This window comes from Desmodus rotundus, chromosome 2, assembly GCF_022682495.2.
Source record: "Desmodus rotundus isolate HL8 chromosome 2, HLdesRot8A.1, whole genome shotgun sequence".
Classification (NCBI taxonomy): domain Eukaryota; kingdom Metazoa; phylum Chordata; class Mammalia; order Chiroptera; family Phyllostomidae; genus Desmodus; species Desmodus rotundus.
In genome coordinates, this window is record NC_071388.1 from 47,794,216 (window position 1) to 47,813,145 (window position 18,930).

Genomic DNA, 18,930 nt, shown 5'->3' on the forward strand with positions numbered 1-18,930 from the left:
TCTGAAAGGGAAACTAGGCAGACTGATGGTATTTAGGAGTGAAAATGAAACACAGGAGGGAAGGGAAAATAAGAGTAAGTTTCTCTTGTTGTAGAAACGTAGAACTCTTCTAAACCATTTGTCTGTCACGTAATAGAGCTTTGCTTTCTTTCTTATTTCCCTGCGGATAGAAGGGAACAAGTTCAGACTCTGAAATCTCACCAGACAAGGCTGTTCGGCAGACCAGGTGTGTATAGGAAAAATACAGGGTTGAATTCAGCATGAAATAGGACTCTACAATCTTCCGAGCCTTCTCGCTGATGTCATAAAACAGACGGGCGCTCTTCAGTGGGACTCGGCCTTCATAACCAAACTGAAGAAAAAGGAGAACATTAGCCACAATAGGTTTGATTGGGGAGCTTGAGAAAAACAGATGCTAGGTTTCACTACGCCAATATACAATGGTCATGTCGGTATTGACTGGTGGGAATACTACTACATGCTTAGGAAAATGAACCATTGGAATAAGCCTTCCTAATCACTGAGAGAACCTGAAAAGCTAATCACTCTTTTCTCTCATAGCCCTGTCCTCATTCCTCTCTAACTACACTGCTTGCAATACAGAATAATTACTTTTTAGGGTATGTTTTCACCATGGACCATGAGCTCCTTGAGAAGGGGGTGACAGGGCAAGAGCTACATGTTATTGCCCAGGTACGAATTTAGGAAACATTAAATGTGATGAATCGATGACCGAATGGAGGAATGAAGGAAGAATTAAAAACAATGCAGGTGCCATTTCGTATGTGACCCTTTCAACTGTCCTGATAAAACTATATTCTTATCAGCACCACAGGCTAACCGATTACGCCACCGGAGCTCCAGGGAAAACTATATTCTGAGCTCTGCTCTTTCTTGGGTCTGCCATTCACAGAAAGTCCTGGACTGGCACTTTGGAACCTGAACCCCAAACCCAGTGAGACTTTACTTTGAGTGCTTTCAGGACAGTTGCGCCTTCAAACTTCTCATTGGGTGTGTGGGGTGAAGTTTTTCCTCTGTATCCATCACCAACAAGCATGATTCCCTGGAAGCACAATACAAGATATTTTCGTAGTGACAACTACAGACTCACGAGGTCTCCCTCTCTGCCTCGGTTGCCAGAAAGCTAAGAACCAAAGTCGATACTCAGAACCACCCCCATTTTGTTCTAGGACCTGGTATCATTCATTTTTCCAGTCAAAAGGGTATAGTTATTTAATTTTTACTATAAAATACCACCACTTTTGTAGATATACATTGCTTATTACTGATTAAAGTACTGGGACTTTCTCAGCAACTTTATATGGTAGGTAGGGCACATGCTGGACAGTTGCTGTCCTAGAAATGAAGCCACTATTTCAGATCCACTAGCTGGATCCAGATCTGGAAAAAACTAAGGTCATCTCGAACCAAAGGCTACAAAAGTGCCTCCGCAACCAGTGTCCTTCTCCTAAAGAAAGTGACATTCCAGGCCTGGCTCTCTGGCTCCAAGCCCACACCAGACCAGCACAGCCAGGCCCCCGCCCTCCCCGGTCCTCACACTGGCCACACTGTGCAGCTCCCGGCACTGTTCTTCTGACAGGACGTTATCCAGGAGAACCCTCTGCGTCCCATTCAGCTGCTCCGAGTTGTAGACGAACGTGATGTTCTCATAGAGCAGAGGGCCACCTGAAGGGACAGAGCACATTGTCTTCTCTGTTACCTGTGTCCCAAAGGAAATAAGCACAGAACACCCAACAGCTTGCAATGGGCACTTCAGGAGAGTCTGTCTCCTCATAAATATTTAGGAATGCTAAGGCAAATGACAAATTTGGAATTTGATAAACACAACACGGATTCAGGAAAAAGGCAGCTGTTGGTCTGACTACCAGGTTTTTCCAAAACATCATGATAATATATTACATTTGTGCAGTATCTTGGGTTTGATAAACTATCTTTTTATTTGATTCCAGTGATGATCCTGCAAAGCAGACTGGGCATCTCACAGGATTCTCCTCCGGGAAGACTTCCCAGAATTCTCTCAACAACTGGACCCATTCTTCCCTACAGCGGTTGATTCTTACCGCTGCTATACCACCACATGCAATTACTTGACCACAGGTCTGTGTCCCCAGGCACGACGTAAACATCTCAGCATCAAGGGTCTGAGAGCCACGCCTTCACCGGGAAATACAGGTAGCGAAGGCACACCATCAGGATAGTCCCACCCAAGTCACCCAGCTCCCTTCCCTCCTGCTCTTCTTTCCCCCACTGCCTAACTCTGCGGTCTTGCTTTTGGGATGTTTGTCCTACTCTGCTCTCTGGGCACACCTTCATATGACTTTCTTTGTACAGATAGAGTATTAAATGCCTAAACCCTGACAGGTTCAGGCAGAGTCTAGACTAGAAATCTGGCCTTCACGTAGCTGACACAGTTACCATTACGCAGTTTTATACAGAGATTTCCCACACACACTTTTAACAAAAAACAACTAACCACCCACTCACTAACCAAAACCGGGGGGCAGGGAGGAAGGAGGAAAAACAAACCCTGCCACTCAAAACTACAAACTGACCGACTTACAAATGACCAGTAGCACACCAGACCGAGAAAAGCATTGAAATAAAAATAAAAGTGTAGTCCAATAAGTTGTGGTTCCTGGGGCCTGATCTGACAGCTTCAGCCAACCCTTAACCACAGCCCAAGGAGATTTGGTTACACAACTTAATTCTTTTCTCATTCATAAAGTATGCGCCTGGCTCTGACTCTCCAGTTGCAATAGAGAGGGATCCTCTAGGAAAATACTCCTTGTGCTTATTGTGTGTGGCTCACAGCTAGAAAGTCATTTTGTTGTAAATATTGCAATGGCATGAGGTCATGACTCATATATTGACTCACAAGCCCTTCTATGAGCACAAACCTTTAAAGTTTACAAAAGGCTTTTCACACTCATCTTTTCCAACAGTTGCTGCCATTGTTTGTCATTGTTTTACAGATGACGGGAATAGGGCCCTGGGAGACTGAGTCTCTAGTGATAACTAGAGTGTCCAGTGAGCCTCTGGTAGCTCTGGGATTTTTGTGGAGCAGGACCTTTGGAAAGTTAATGGCTGAAAGGAGAATGGATAAGTGACAGATTGTTTTTGTTTTTGTTTTTGTTTTTTCTGGAAGTAGACATGTATGTTCCGTGGACTGGAGTCACCCTGGGCCACTCCCATGTTAATACTTGGGAGCCATCCAATATGAATATGACTAACTACTGTTAGGTAACCAGAGCAGATGACCACCTCTTTGTGGAAAATAAGAAAAGCTGGAATACATTCTGCTCTGTGAGCCAAGCATCCTTTGTTGTCTCCGTGACATCTGCTTTCAGCCTAAGATAGGAAAGTGTTTCCTGATTAGAAACTCTGCCTCTGTCTACCACTGTTCTTAATTTAGACACGATTTAAGTCTCCAGTGACAGGACAGAAAGCTTTCCAGTGGATTCCCAGAGAACATCCTAAGATCCATTAGCCTAATTAAACTAAGTAAACTCTGCAGAAATGATAGAATTTGGTAATCTGCCAATCGGTAACCTTTTTCCATCCTGTGTAATCTTTTCAACTCTTCCCATTAATCTTCTTAGTCAGTCACTGGACATCAGATTTTTTGGTAGCCAGAGAAAAAAACAATGCTCTGACATTTGGCACCTTTCCTGGAGTTTCCCAAACCTTTACAACAACGTTCTGGCTTATTGTCACGTATTTCCTGGGTGATTTCTCGGCTTAAAAAGCAACACGAACTCTGGCTGACCATGAAGCTCTCTGGCACTTGTGAAACAGCTTGGGCATCGTAGCTACACATTAAGGTCCAGGTTAAATTAGATGAGCATATTATCCTGTTTACTGCCTCCACTGACTTGGAAGCTAAGGAAGGAAAGGGCTGGGAAATATGAACTGTAGAGAGCAAGTAGTTTTCAAATCAGCTAGAAGAATGTGCTGACAAGCTTCTTGTTTGGGAAAGGAGTACTGTACTTTTTCTCAATGCAGGTTTTTGAAAACCTCTTTCTGAGTTTGCAATTATTTAATCAATCGGGTACATTTTGAATATCTAGACGCTTCAATGGCCCATCATCAGGTAAAGACAACATGGGGTTTGTATTCAAACGCCTGGGTTTAAATGGCTGCTCGACCCATGATGAGCTGTGAGACTCTGGACAAGTCACTGAATCTCTGTGAGCCTCATTGTTCCTGCCTGGGAAGTGGGGGCACTTTTCTCACGGGACATGACGCCAGTATTAAAAGGGACTGTGTCGCAGGGTGCTTGATCCTCTAACCACTGTGCTGTACGCCTGAAACTAACACAAAACAATACTCAATGTAAAATTTTTTAAATAATTAAAAAAGGAAATTTGCTTGAAAAATTATCAAACATAGAAATAATAATTGTTAAGGATTATTATGCAATCAGTACTACTATTGCTAATAATTCATTACTATAACAAATACTTGGATTTATTTAAAAACTACTTTTGTCTCCACTAATTTTGATCTTACTTAAGTAGGCCTATGATACTCTGCTCTGTCTTTATGCCTTTATTCCATTTGTTTTTATCCATTAGAATGGCTCCCTCTACATCTCTATCAATTCGAGACCTAAATTCTACTTTTCTCTCCTAGCTTTGTTCAGACATACGTGCCTGGAGCATCTTAGATTAACTAATCCAATATCCCACACAATGGTCTCTTCAAGTGCCTCTGATACACATTGTATTCCATACTATCTACCTCTACTCACTTGCTATGTGAGAGAAGTAAGCCATGTGACCTCTCTAAGCCTCAGGTACTCAACTGAGAATGGGATGACCGTACCATCCCTGCCCGGCTCACGAGACTCCTGTGGGAAACAGAAGTCCTTTTCTTGGGAACCAACGGTGATGATACACAAACCTGAGATATTCTTGTTTTTAAGCCTTGCTTTCAGAATTCTGTTAACTGTAGTAGCTTAGTCCTTTTCTTTATTTCCCAGAGAAAGTGGGTTCTGCCTAGACCTGAGTAAGAACTGGTCAAGTCCTATCCTATCCTCACCCTCCTTCTTAGAGTAAAAGTGCACAGATACTTACCCTCTCTTAGGTCTCGGTCTATCTTGAGTGATGACTTTTTCCCCATTGACAATCCATGAACTTCTGCCCCCTCCACGTTTACTCCTGAAGGGACCCTAGTCATTCAAATAAGTTGAAATAGCAATTTCCCATTGAATAAAACATTCAAAGGCAGAGCATACCTTATCCAGATAGACTATGACTCCACATTTTATATTTTCATTGTACAGAAGTACACTTATCTACAAATCAAATTTAATGTTACTGCCTCCATGAAGTTCTTTTCCATTTTTTCAACGAGCATGCTCTATTTTACTTCTCTAAATCTTCTTAGCAACCTTTATTACAGCTAATTGTATCCATAACTTAACCCCTTTAATTTTAGACCTTGAATCACAACAGAGTAGGAAACAACTATCATGTGCATCTGTGTTATGCTCATAGTGTTACATTGTATGTTTTGTGTATGTATATGTTTTTGTATATGCATATTATATGTTTTGTATATGTATATTAAAAGATACACCGATTGAACACATCCAAATGTGCTTATGCATTCTTGGATCTCTTACAATAATTCTAGGCCACCCTGAGGTTGCGTCCCTGAAGTCCAGTGAAAGACCACGAGATTCTGAGTAAGAAGATCCGGATGTGCCAGTCCCTCATGGTGTGGGACTCTAAGAGGGTCCTTTGCCCCATCAGGCCCTCAGCTTTAGAACTTGAAAATGAATAGGCCAGTCCATGCGATCTCGGGCATTCAACCCCAACATGCTATGATTCCTTGAACTGCTCATAATATGTAAATCGATTCTTGACTTCTATCATTTCAAAATACACATTATCTTCATTTTTTAATTGAGTTAGTGACACCTAATATTTTAACTTGCAGTAAAGCTTTCTGAGCTTCTTGTTTCAAATAAACACAGTGAGGGAGTTCAGCATGAACAAGAAAATGTCATAGTTTTATTATACTAACGCATTTTAAAATCCAATTTTGTATGGTTTAGAATTACAGAGCATTTATTCCTCAGAGATCACCTGATCCAATTCCTTAATTTGAGAAAAACCATGAGACCCAGAGAGGAAAATAAATTGCTCAAGGTTACACAGAAGTAACAGGAACAGCTGAGAGCAGGGTGCAGAGCTCTTAATTCCCAGTTTGGAACTCTCTGAATTATATCTTTTAGCTTATTCATAGAGCTAAGTTCCTTATAAGAGTTATGACTCTTAGCATTTCTTTTCACTAAAAATAAACAGTTGAACAACAATAAAAAAGAAATAAACCCTATTATGATTAGAAAAAATTTAAATAATAAACAGTTTACATACAATAATATATTAATTTCAAGTGTACAACATAGTGATTAGACATTTACATAACTAATGAAGTTATCCCCCCAATAAATCTGCTACACGTCTGATACCACGTGTAGTTATTGTGACACTACTGACTACAGTCCCTGTGCTGGGATTTACATCCCCATGACTGTTTTTATAACTGGCAATTTTTACATTTTAATCCCTTCCCCCTTTTCACCTATCCCCCCAATCCCATATCTGGCAACCATAAATGAAAATTATTTTTAAAAGTTAGAGATATATTTGAAAAAATTTAAAAAATAAACAGTTGGTGTTCTGAATGGAGAACTCACCTATTCTCATCCTGTCGTCCTCCATACCGAATCCAATAATTCTGTTTTAAATTTAAAAAAAGAAACTCAATAGTTTTGACACTAAAACATCACTTACATAAATAGAATGACCCTAAAATCCCGAAAAGACCCATAATGTTATGAAACTTGTATAATATATAAACATACATTTTTTATTTAAAAATAATAAAAAAGGTTAAGGCTGACACAATTTTGAAAAAGACAAGATAATGCACAGATTTGTAAAAAATTGCATGGAACTATCCTGGACGCCCCTTCTTTTGTCCAAGAAAGTGATTTAGAATTTATTATTGGGAGGGCATTTAAAAATCACTCAGTCTAACTCCTTATGTTTTGTGAATAAAACGAACGAACGAAAAGTCCAGCTTGACTGAACTTCTCTACAGGACAATAAAGTGGCCAAGTGGCCTTTTCTGGGGTGTCTTGGGAAAATGCAGTTTTGAAAAAAAATCTTAGGTAGAGTCAGATAAAACCATTAGAAATGTTACACTAGAATTGGTAAATTAAAATTAACTTAATTTCTAAAATGTGCCAATAAAATGATATAACTAAGGCAGAAATTTTTTTTAAAGTATGTTACAAATAGGATGTTTTGCAAATAGTGCTTTTTATGAACATGAGATAAATGAACAAAACATATGTCCAGAAAATTCAAATTAGAGGAAAAATAATTTATAATAATATGTTGAAAGTTTTGTTTTTGCTGGTCATCAAAGAAATGCAAAATAAAGTAGCAATGATGTGGCATATTTTAAATGATGTATGATTAATATATTAACTAATATATGATTAATATATTAACTAGTAATATATTAACTAAAGATTTTATTTCATTTTAATTAATTTTTTAGATTTCATTTATTTATTTTTAGAGAGAGGGGAAGGGAGGGAGAAAGAGAGGGAGAGAAACAGCAATGTGTGGTTGCTTCTCTCATGCCTCTTACAAGGGACCAGACCTACAATCCAGGCATGTGCCCTGACTGGGAATCGAACCAGCAATCCTTTGTTTCTCAGGCCACTGAGCCACGCCAGCCAGGGAAGATTAATACTAATGATTTTAAAATGTTATTTCTCATTGCTGAGATGTGTGTAGTGAACTGGTACTTTTATGTATTGCTAAGAGCAGTAAAGGGGGCAGAAAACTGTCTTAGAAAAGCAATTTTAAGAATTTTAAAACTTCTCATATCCCTTGATGGCAGAGTAATCCTACTCCTGGGAATTTATGCAAACAGTGTAGCTTGAAAGAGAGAAAAAGTGATTAATGTGTTAAGTATAAGAGAAAGCAAATCAAATGTTCAACATTAGAAGAAGAGTTTATTTATCGTATATCAACTATGTATATGTAGCTAAAATAATTTTAGAAGCTGTAGAAGTATCAAAGTTGTTTATGGTTTCTGAAATAAAAATCAAAACAGAAAGATCTACATACTACAGCACTAGTTCTGCCAAAGGTACGTCTTCACATGAGGAAGGTTTCAAGGCAGCACGGAGAAGGAAGGAAAAGTCAGCATGTCGTGTTGTATGACTGTGATTGATTTTGTTCTGTTTGAAGTCTTTTCAGTGTTTTACATGTTTAAGAGAAAATGCAAAATGTTGCATCCATCATTTAGGAAATAAAACAAACCCGAGGCAAATGCATCATGTACACAATACTTCTCTTCCATCCAAATATATTTGCTTTTGACTTTGGATCTCAGCGATCCAAATCTTTTAAAGCTTACCACTTATACTGGTAAACAGCAGCCCCCCCCTCCCGCCACGCACTCACACACATCTCCAGTTTCTGTTAAGGCAGGAGGTTAGAATCGTCAACAAATGAGGCTGGGTAATAAAATTATAAATAAAAAGAGTCCACTGAATGGTTCTTTTAAAAAACATTTCTTTTCCCTCTTCGCTCTTACTGGTTCAGTGTATGAAAATCCCAGGCCTGCTGCAGCTGATTGTATTAGTTGTGATTCCAGTTTATGACGCTTCACAAACATTGCCAAATCCTAGAGAACAAAAATGAAAAATTTTCATTTAAATCTCAGCCAAGAGATATGGCAAATGTTCGAGTGGAAGTTTTCATTACACAGAGACAACAAGCAAAAAAATACATATTCAGAGCTGAAAAACATCTCCATCTGAACAGAGTCTTACAAGCTAGCACGCAGGAGAAAAATATGCTTCTGGCATTACTAAAGTTTGAAAGAACGGAGTTCTAGAACCTTTATTAAACTGTTATATACGTTTAAGTGCAGGGTTGTATTTTTTACTAACTCTCCCCAGAGCACGTAGCAGAATTCAGTTTCTTCTGAGGACACTGGTCTCACCTCTCTGGCCTCAATGGACGCTGGGTCCACGCTGTCACCCAGCAGGTTCTCATAGTAATCCACATTGTCCAGGACGTCCTCATCATCCGGATGGAGGAGAAGATAGGCCTTGGCACACTCCAGGGCTTTCACATATTCACCAACTGAAAGACCAAGGACTTGAAGCATGAGAGTCAGCCTCAGTCCACCTAAAGGATGTTGAACTTCAACATGTCTGTGAGAGGTCAGCATTAAACATCAATAAGGGAAGAGAAGGGGAAGCTAAGCAATCAGAAGTAGTTACAGGTAGATGAAAGAACATGACTTCAGGTATTCCAAAGGTACTACTTTTGGTCTGCTTTGGTGCTATGTGTTTTGCACAAATTATCAAAAGTTTCCGCCTGAAGATGTATGTTGACAACTGACATTACTTGATACAGATACACAGAGTAGAATTTTAGGGGTTAATTCTGATTGTTGTACTGAGTTTGACAACACGATACCTAAGAGTAATTTCAGCAATCCAAATTCTACTCATTGTTCTTAAATATAAGAAAAGATGCTCAGTCTCTCTCTTTCTTAATAAGATGAATGGAAAGTAAAACTATATTGAGATAACAATTTTCACCTAATGGATTGGTGAATATCTGATAATTTGATAATATATTCTGCTGATGAGCAATTAAAAACGTACTCCATGAAGAAAAAATTGGCAACATCTATCAAAATTACAAAAGAACAAAACCATTTAATTCATAGAAATCCATCTTACAGATATTTATGTTCAAATGGAAAATGATGTTATTCATTTTTTTCATTGATTATCATAGCAAAAAATTATAAACAGCACAATGCCCACCAGAAAGGGGTCACATGAAATAAATTACAGTACAAAGACATGCAGATGTAAAGAGAATTCACGAGTAAGGTCTCTGTACTGATACAATTAGGTTGAATCATAAAATTACCAAAATTTGACCTGAGCAAATGGTAATTTTGTAGGTCCAACCTAACTAAAAAACACCTGATATGTATTATTAAGTGAAGAAAATAATGTAGGGAAGAGTGTAAAAAATATGCTGTCTTCTTTGTGCAAGATGCAGGAGTAAGTCAGAATGTGTGTGTGTGTCATTTCTGTATAAAAATGTTGGAGGGATAAATAAAAAAACCTGGTTGCAGGACATGGAAGTAGGTTGTGGGAAAAAGGAAGAGAGGGAGGCCTTTATGATGATTGGTCTCTGAACCTGTGAATATATTACGTTTTAAAATTAAGTTGAAAAAAGTCACTTCAACAAATCATATAAAACGTCAATCTTAGTATAGTTTTCAGGACGTTGTCAGAGCATCTGCCCATTCCTAGTTTCCCCTGCTGCTCTTCCCGGTCTGAGCTGTGGCAATGGGAGATGAGAGAGCAACTCTGCAGTGATGGGCACCACCCCCTCCCGCAGAGGTCCTGGCGGATAACCCACGCTTTACCTCGATAGTAGGCGAACTGTAGGTAGTCATAATGCAGGGGAAGAAAGTTCTCAATGGGAGAGAGGCGGCCGGGGCGGGTGGCGAGTTCCCTCACGCAGTCATGCTGACACAGCAGCACCTGCACGTAGTGATCTGGGAAACGAGAGCCGACAAGAAGGTGCCTGCAGTCAGCCGAATGTGCAGACTTCGCAGTCAGAGCCGTCACGCAGGGCGTTCCTCGCCCCACCACACTCTGAGAACACGTCACTGTTATCCTCACTTCATGACCAAAAACCATTTTCACCAAGAAAGTTAAGTGGCTTGCCAGGGCCTCCTAACTGGTGCTCACTAGAGTTAGTAATAGTAGACTCCAGATCTTCGGACTCCTGGTCTTTCCCGTGTACTGCACTCTTCCCTTCCATGTGTCCTGTTTTCTACACCTCCTGAAAGTGACACAGGCGGCCTCACCCCACTCACACCCAGCCAGATAGCTGACTTCCCTGTATTTAACAACTTCAGAGCCTCTTTTCAGATATTTCCATAGCCTGAAGCGTCCCAGAGTCAGGATCAGAAGGTTAGGTCCGGCTTTGTTAAAGATCGGTTGAGAGAAGGGAACTGCCCTGGTGGGGAGTTCACTTCAGAGAAGTAAACTAGAATGCTCTTTCTGCTTGTTACCTTATCCTAAAGGGGAAATAAAAACAATATTCCTTTACACCTACTGATTAGAAACCTATTTGGCCAATGATAAATTAGTCCACCACCTGGACAAAATTGAACTGCACTAAATCCTAATCCTGGAGCAAGGGTGTCCAACCTTTCAGCGTCTCTGGGCCACACTGGAAGCAGAGTTGTCTTGGGCCACACATTAAATACACAAACACTAACAAAAACTGATGAGCACAAAAAAGGTTTTAAGTAAATTTATGATTTTGTATTGGGCTAACCCGTGGGCCTCGGGTTAGACACCCCTGCTGGGCACTGGTAAAATGCCAAAAGAGTGAAAGCCGAAGAATTTAAATAAGCACTTTGCCTCTTTCTCCTCGTCCCCCTTTCTTTATTCCCATTCTCCTTGCTTGCAAACAGGCCAAGATGCTGAAGTGAAGGGGTTTCCATGCTCCCCTCAGCTCTGGGCTCTAGCTCTCCCGAGCATGAGCTGAGAAAACACAAGTGACTAATGAACCAGAAGTGGGGGAAAAACACTTCCTATGTTTTGCCCCAACTTTGGTTTTGACAATGAAGATGGAGGTCTCTTTTTCAGCAAGAGAATAGTTTGTGCTCATGCTGAGTGAGCAGGTTCTCCTGAGAAGGATGGTAAAACCATCTCACTTCACGACTACACCGTTTAGTTCACCGCAACTGCCTGCTTTCAACAGGTAGGAGAGCTCAGATGGCACCTGATGACCTTGAAGAAGAACCCCAAAACACAGCTGGAATGGAATATACATTTTCTAGTAAGAAAAGGTGCCATTTGTCACATAACCTGGCCAATTCCATCCAATATAGCACAGCTAATAGAATCCCTGCAGTTCAAAGATTCTTAACTCCAAATGGGGAAATGTGAGGGGAAGAATGAGTTCTGTTTACCTGATTAGCATATGAGAGATAAATAGCTAGCTATTTCATTTCTCAGGAAAAAAACAACAAACAACCCTCAACTGTTTTCTCCTAGTTAGCAGGCCATTTACCTTCCTACACACACTCCTCCTAATTCCAAATGACAAGCAAAAGGAAAAAGTGGGAAACACACCTGCCAGGAAATCAAAATCTGATTAAAAGTGTTTTTCAAAGCAAGATATAAAGAGCAGCAAAATAAATGTAACACAGTAATATATTTTAGGGCTTCAACAAGCATGGCTAGTAATAAATAATGGCATTCAGAAGCCATTTGTATATTTCTCTAGTTTTTAATGGTCTTCTGACAGTAAAATTCAAATATTCTGACTTTCTAAATATATTTGTATTTTAAAAGCCAGTTTTACTCCAAATTTAGCACAGTTTTGAACCAAAAAGCACAGTTGTGAACCAAACAAGAATTCACAGTTATAATATCACTTATTAGTTGTATTCTTTGCTTCCTTTCTATACCAAATCTTATCTCATGCAATTAATATGTTTCTAATAAGTTTATATCCAAAAGACTATGTAGTAGTACTTTCTAAAATTTCCATCTCATAGAAAATTGAAGGTTTCAAATTCCCAAGAAGACATCATATTTCTATAATACATAACATTTGGCTTGAACTTAAAGGACTATGACTTTTTAAATCACTTTTCTTTATCGAAAGTGGGGGTCATGGTGTTGGAAGTTGTGTTCAGTATTAAGAGTCTGAGTTAGGAGAGCTCTTCTCTGCCAGCGACAACATGCTGTGGTGACCTTGAGCAAATTGCTAAATGCTAACTTGTGCGTAATTGTTAGTCAATTTTTCCAAACTAGTATTCGGACATTTGTCACGGCTGTTTAGCGGCCACTGGTAGAGGCAGGTGTAGAGGCAAATGTGGGAGTGGAGGTAGGACACATATCCCCACAAAACTGCAAGATAGTAAATGGTAACAAAGGAAAAGTATTTCTCTTTAGAGAAACGCACAGCAAATGGAAATGCAAAACACGTGACCCTGACATTCAAATGAGCAATGCTCACAAAAGTGCAGGCAAATGGCTCTGACAGAAGCCCAGTGTAACACAACTTTGGGGGCAGGAGTCCTCAATAATTCAGATATTGGTACTGATTTTAGGTGCATTTAGTTGATTTAGGGTAACTAAGTGTGTGGCAAATCGGTCATTTGACAACTTGATTCTCAGTCTAACTTCCTTGTCTAATTTAATGGATATTCTCCAATTGCCCTGCTAAAGGACCTTAACAATTTTCGATCTACATTTTCACAAATACAGAATATTATTAGCCATCGTAATCTCTGCAGTGTAATTGATGGATATGCCCTCTACTTTGGTCATTTAACCCATTCATTTACTTAGAACCTACTACTTGCCAATCACTGTACTTAGGCTTTGAGGACTGGGCACTGAACAAGATAGGACATGCGCCCAGTGATAGAGAAAGGGAATATTTTGAAGGTCTGTAAGTGGAAGTGAGCTTGGCATATCCAAGGGATTAAAAGAACTACCGTAGGAATGGGTCACAAAGAGGGAAAAAGGGGTAAAGAGGAAAACGTACACGAGTGTGCAGTCACGAAATCCTTGTTAAAGGTTTGGGGGCTTATTCCACGAGCAGTGGAGCCAGTGGAGGATTTTCACCACGTGTGTGAGCAGACACTCATTTTTTTTGAAGACTGCTCTGCCTGCCTACAGAGTGAAACATGAAGAGAACACAATGATTTCGTTGAAATATACTGTTGATTTGAACCAGGATGGTAATGAAAGGGGTGGAGAGAACCCAGAAAGCTTAGTGCCATTAGAAGGTAACATCAATCAAAGTCTGGCAACAAATCAGAGGAGGCAGGAATTTAGGGAAATTTTGGATTGAAAGATGTACAGCTTCTCAAGGTTTGGTTTGAGCTACTAGGTGAGTGGTACTTTTCATGGAGAGAGAAAATGTTGGAAGTTGGGGAGAGCGTATTGACTTCATTAATTTGCATTTCTATAAGTACATGTGAAGTCGATCACTGTTTTTCATATATTTACAATGTGGAGCATAATGTATACTCCACAGTTATCTGTTAAACATTTATTATTGATAAATTACCCTTTGTCCAGTTTTAAGTTGTACAGGCCTTTGAACTGCCGGCTCCGGAGTGAGGGAAGCCTAACTTTGATTCCAGGTTTCAATTTAATCGCACTATTTAAACTTTTGGGGTACAAATTCCTCATTTAAAAAAAGAAGAGAGTGAATAACAATAGTTATTATCTCCATAAGAAGTTGTTTAGAGCATTAAAAAAGATATAAAGAAGTACAGTTTTCTATACTGTAATTGCTAAATAAATGTTATTATTATTACTACTGGCAAATGACAATGAAATTACTACTACTAATAATTTGCATGTTCCATTTAAACATTAAAGAAATTAACTCTAAGTTTTTTTGCAGTTTTTCAACTTGTCATTCATAAATAAGTTTGATTTATTGTATCTTTTGTGTTTATAAGTCTTATTAAAGTCTTTTTCTTCATATTTCTTGTTTTGTCAAGCAAAGAACTTTTCCTCTCCTAATATTATACAAATGCTCTCCTGCATTTTCTTCTAATTGTTTTTTACACTGGAATTATTAATATAAAAAGAATGCATGTTGATATTTTCATATGCAGCAGAAAATTCACTTCCTCCCACAAACGGTTAACTAGCTGATCTCCTCAATTAATGTAGAATGCACACATTACCTACTATTTTAAATACTATTTTGTAACACATTAAATTCCCACATATAATAAAATACTCTTTTAAATAATTAAAAAAGACAATAAAAAGGGATTCACTACTACATTGTTATAATAATAATAAATTAGAACTTCCCTAATAATGCATTGGTAAAGTCCTGGTCAAATAAACTGTGTCATCCCCACACATAATGGAACATTATACAACCACTAAATACAATAAGGTAGATCCACATGTACTTACATGAGAAGAAGTCCACAATATATTGTTAAGCATAAAATGAAACAAAACAAAAAATATGCCGATATTCAGTATTTATAGTATTGTCCTATTTTTATAAAAATAAAATTATCATAAATAAATACATAAATATTTAGATATACATATGAAAATGTTTGGGAGCATAGTCACTAAAAGTTAAAACTACTTAAATTTATCTGTAGGAGGTAGGATTGTTTAGATATATGAAAATCTTTCACTTCTTACAATATATATTTCTACAACATATTGTTGGAATATTTTTACAGATTGCATGTAGTATATCTATAATCATAACATAAATGAAAGAAAAATAAGCTTTACCTGCAATGACTTCATAGAGACCAACTTTATACCCTAAGTACTCGTACTCCTCAAATCGCTGAGGCCCCTCACACAGGGCTCGGCACTCCCCATCTTCGCTGTAATATTCTCTCAAAGCTTGTTCAAAGTACTTGATGGCTAGCTCAAAGTCATCCACCTCGTAATGTTTGACTCCTGCACTGTAACTCTCCTGCAAAGAAACAGGAAACCTTTTTTTTTTTTCTTTCAAAAAGAGAGCCCGCAGGGCACTTGAATAGCACGGTTCAGGCAGACTCTGGATCACTTAGGTAGGTGGGGTGTCGGACTCTTGTGCTGTGAAAGGATAAAAAAAGTGCTGCACTGGGAGATAAAGTGTGAGGGCTCTGGCTTCCGCTAACTGTACATAAGAAAGGACTTACTGGGCAAGCCAGCTACTGTGGTACCAATCAATGTCATTTTCTTCCCAAGCACACTCAAGACTACACTTTCTAACCCCTTTGAATGTAGGTAGGGCCATGCAACACAGTATAGGAGGATTGATGTGGGTGGACCTGACAACCATTTCCAGGCCTGGCTCAAAAAAAAAAAAAAAAAAGGCTTCCATTTAAAATCTTCCTCTTTTATCATTTTCTTCAATCATCTTGGAGGACACATGTTAAAAATAGCAACATTTCAAATTGTAAAAGAATCCCTTTCAACATATGATTTTAAGTAAGATTTCGTTTCAACAAATAATTGCGTGGCTTAAAAAAAATCAACCAGAATTTGAAAGTACTGATACAATGGAAAAACCACTGGACTTGGAGCTATAAAAGTACCGTGTGAAGTGCGCAATTCACGTTGGCTTCATGTCCTAGGTGTAAAATAAGCGCTGGAGGGAGAGCTGACGCTCAGGAAGGGTTACAGATATTTACATCCTACTCTACACCATGTCATACTGGTTTTCTAAATTAATTCTCATTGTCTCTCAATTTTTTCAACCCTGATCATTATAACATTTCATTAATAACTCCAAAAGTATAAAAATGTCACTGTATTGGAAATCAGGAACCAAATCTGCGATATCCATTCATAGAAATCTGCTTTGAGTCAAATAAAACTTAGGAGCACTTAGCGCCACATGGTTGGCAGGAGCGCAGGGAGCTCACCAGGTGTGGTTTGGCTTCTCTATCTACCAACTGGAATGTTTCAACGCCAGCCATCGTTCTGTAATTCTCGATGTTCTGCTGCATTTCCATGTGTTCAGGGTTGGCCATGAAAAACGTGTGGGCTGCTTCCACTGCCTTTTCCAGCTGGTTAAGCTATGGATAAAAAAGAAAAAAAGGATGAATTAAAGACAAGTATTTCTATGCCAGGCTCAGTACTAGGCCAAGGTCTCACAGTTTGAAAGTAGCAGGGTCGGGTTCCAGTTCACATTCACTATACATAACCTCCAGGAGGTACATCAACCGTACTCTTAAAATGGTGTGTGGCTATTTCAACTTTAGCGAGAATGGATACATGTACTTTGTTCCAAGTTCATTCTCTTCCCCCTATTTTCTAAGCCATCTGTGTCTGGGAAATTGAATCTATATGCTTCCGTTTGTTTTATAATTAAGCATAATAGGAAGTGCCAGTGCTGTGCTACGTCTAATTCATATTTTCAACATCTTTGTCTTTCATTGTCTCTTCATTTCTTTTTATTCCTTTTGCCTTGACCCTGACCATGGGAGTATAAACTAACCTATGACTTTCCGAAGGGTGGGACTGGGTATACCTCCCACCCCACCAAAGCCTGTTACCAGGCTTTAGAATGTGAAAAATACAAAGTTAGAAGGAGTAAATTATTCCAGTAAAAGATGCTAAATACAGCACAGACATTGTTCTACCACACTCCTTTGATTGCAGTATTTAATTCTAAATTTACAACTCTGATTGTCATTAACAAAAAAAAGACTTTTTAATAATCACTACATAGACACTGTAAATCGTCTCCTAAACCACTTAATACATTGCTCTCCATGTAACACGCAGCAATGTACTTTTTAACAAAATGAAATTAAATTTACTCAATTTAAGACATTTCTCTTTGCTTTAGTCATGAGGAATGTCTGTAGATAGATTGATTTGCCCTGTATCTGGAAACTGAACATTTATATTAGTAGTCTTTGTCATGTTAAATTTAAATTATGTTTCATCTGTTTTCAAATATAACATAAAAACTCATTGTTCCTGAACAAGTAAATATACAATCACGGAACACCATATAAAATTCAACTGAGGATGCTTTTGACAGTCTGGACACTCAAGTATGAGGAAGATACAGAAAGAAGTAGTAAGTCCGGAAGTCTCTAGTTATTGCCGTCTTCTGGTATATAGAGAATTTTAACCCTCACCACAGAAAACATAACCTTCCCTATTTTAAGACTTGACATCCTTAACTTTGTCTAATAATACCATAACATTCCCCTTCCATCAAAACTGGTCTAAAATCAGCTTTCCCTGCCACTTTTACCTTTGTTCTCAATTCTTTGCTCCCAGAATTAGTTTGGCTGTCAAAACCACTAATTTTGGACCAGTTTCTTTCTTAAATTTTCTCAATTTCTCACACACACCAACACAAACACGAGTTTTGTGGACATCTACAAAGTAACAAGCATATAGGTATAGATGAAAAGAACAGATTGTAAATTGGGTGTGTGTCTACACTTATTAACCAAGTGAACCTGGAAAATGTCATCTGAGCATTTGTGCCTCATTTCTCCTTTAAGAAAAACACCCTTAAAATCCCCACATCACCATCTACTACATAAGATTTTGGAAAAAATTAATTGTGTAATATATATAAGAATGTGCTTCAGAAATCACTAAAACCTTAATAAAATAAACAATAGACTATGACATATAAGTGATCTATCAGTTTCAAGGATGTAAATATGCTCTCCTTAATGATGGGTATAGTCTGTAACTTTCATGGATACATAATTGATGAGGATTCTTAAGGTTCTAATGTTTGGTGTAAACTGCCTCCAATTAAGAGGCAAACTGAAAGCTGTGAACAAAACAGATCAGCAGCGACATACTCGGGTTCTATGGCATCAGCCATTATTGTTGATGGAACAGAAATCAACATTTATGTTTTTCATCTTCTTGCCTTCGTGTTTTGCTCAGACTGTTTCGCTGGCTTAGAGGTCATTTCTCCCTTGGTCTTTTCTTATTGAAATCTAACATATCCGATAAAACAAAATTCAATTCGGTCTTCTCTAAGAGATCCTTATCAACCCTGCCCCTATAGTCAAACATTACAATATTGTCCCTTTTCCTCTACTGGCATTAATATGCTGTTGTACATTGTATCTACCTGAGTATGTTTGTTTCTTCTAGTAGAGCTTTCTGAGGGAAGGGACCGTATGACTTATTTATCTTTTTTTCTGTACTTTACACATAGATGATGTCTATTACATGTCTAAGGAAAGAAAAAGGAACTTCTAGTAAGTACATCTCTTACACACAAACCAAAGGCATATTAGTGTACCACATGTGCGTGTGCTTCATAAGCTGTAATA

General features: G+C 38.5%; 1 protein-coding gene across 1 annotated transcript in view; it reads right to left on the reverse strand.

Moving 5' to 3' along the window:
* Positions 1-18,930, reverse strand: part of P3H2 (prolyl 3-hydroxylase 2) — a 147,231-nt gene that overhangs the window by 11,498 nt on the left and 116,803 nt on the right. The window contains exons 2-11 of the mRNA XM_045192071.3: positions 16,534-16,686; positions 15,407-15,596; positions 10,516-10,647; positions 9,061-9,203; positions 8,650-8,739; positions 6,728-6,768; positions 5,097-5,191; positions 1,559-1,686; positions 968-1,063; positions 202-352 (exon numbers count right to left, since the gene is read on the reverse strand). Coding sequence (XP_045048006.2) covers positions 202-352; positions 968-1,063; positions 1,559-1,686; positions 5,097-5,191; positions 6,728-6,768; positions 8,650-8,739; positions 9,061-9,203; positions 10,516-10,647; positions 15,407-15,596; positions 16,534-16,686 — 1,219 coding nt within the window. The remainder of the gene's footprint in view (positions 1-201; positions 353-967; positions 1,064-1,558; positions 1,687-5,096; positions 5,192-6,727; positions 6,769-8,649; positions 8,740-9,060; positions 9,204-10,515; positions 10,648-15,406; positions 15,597-16,533; positions 16,687-18,930) is intronic.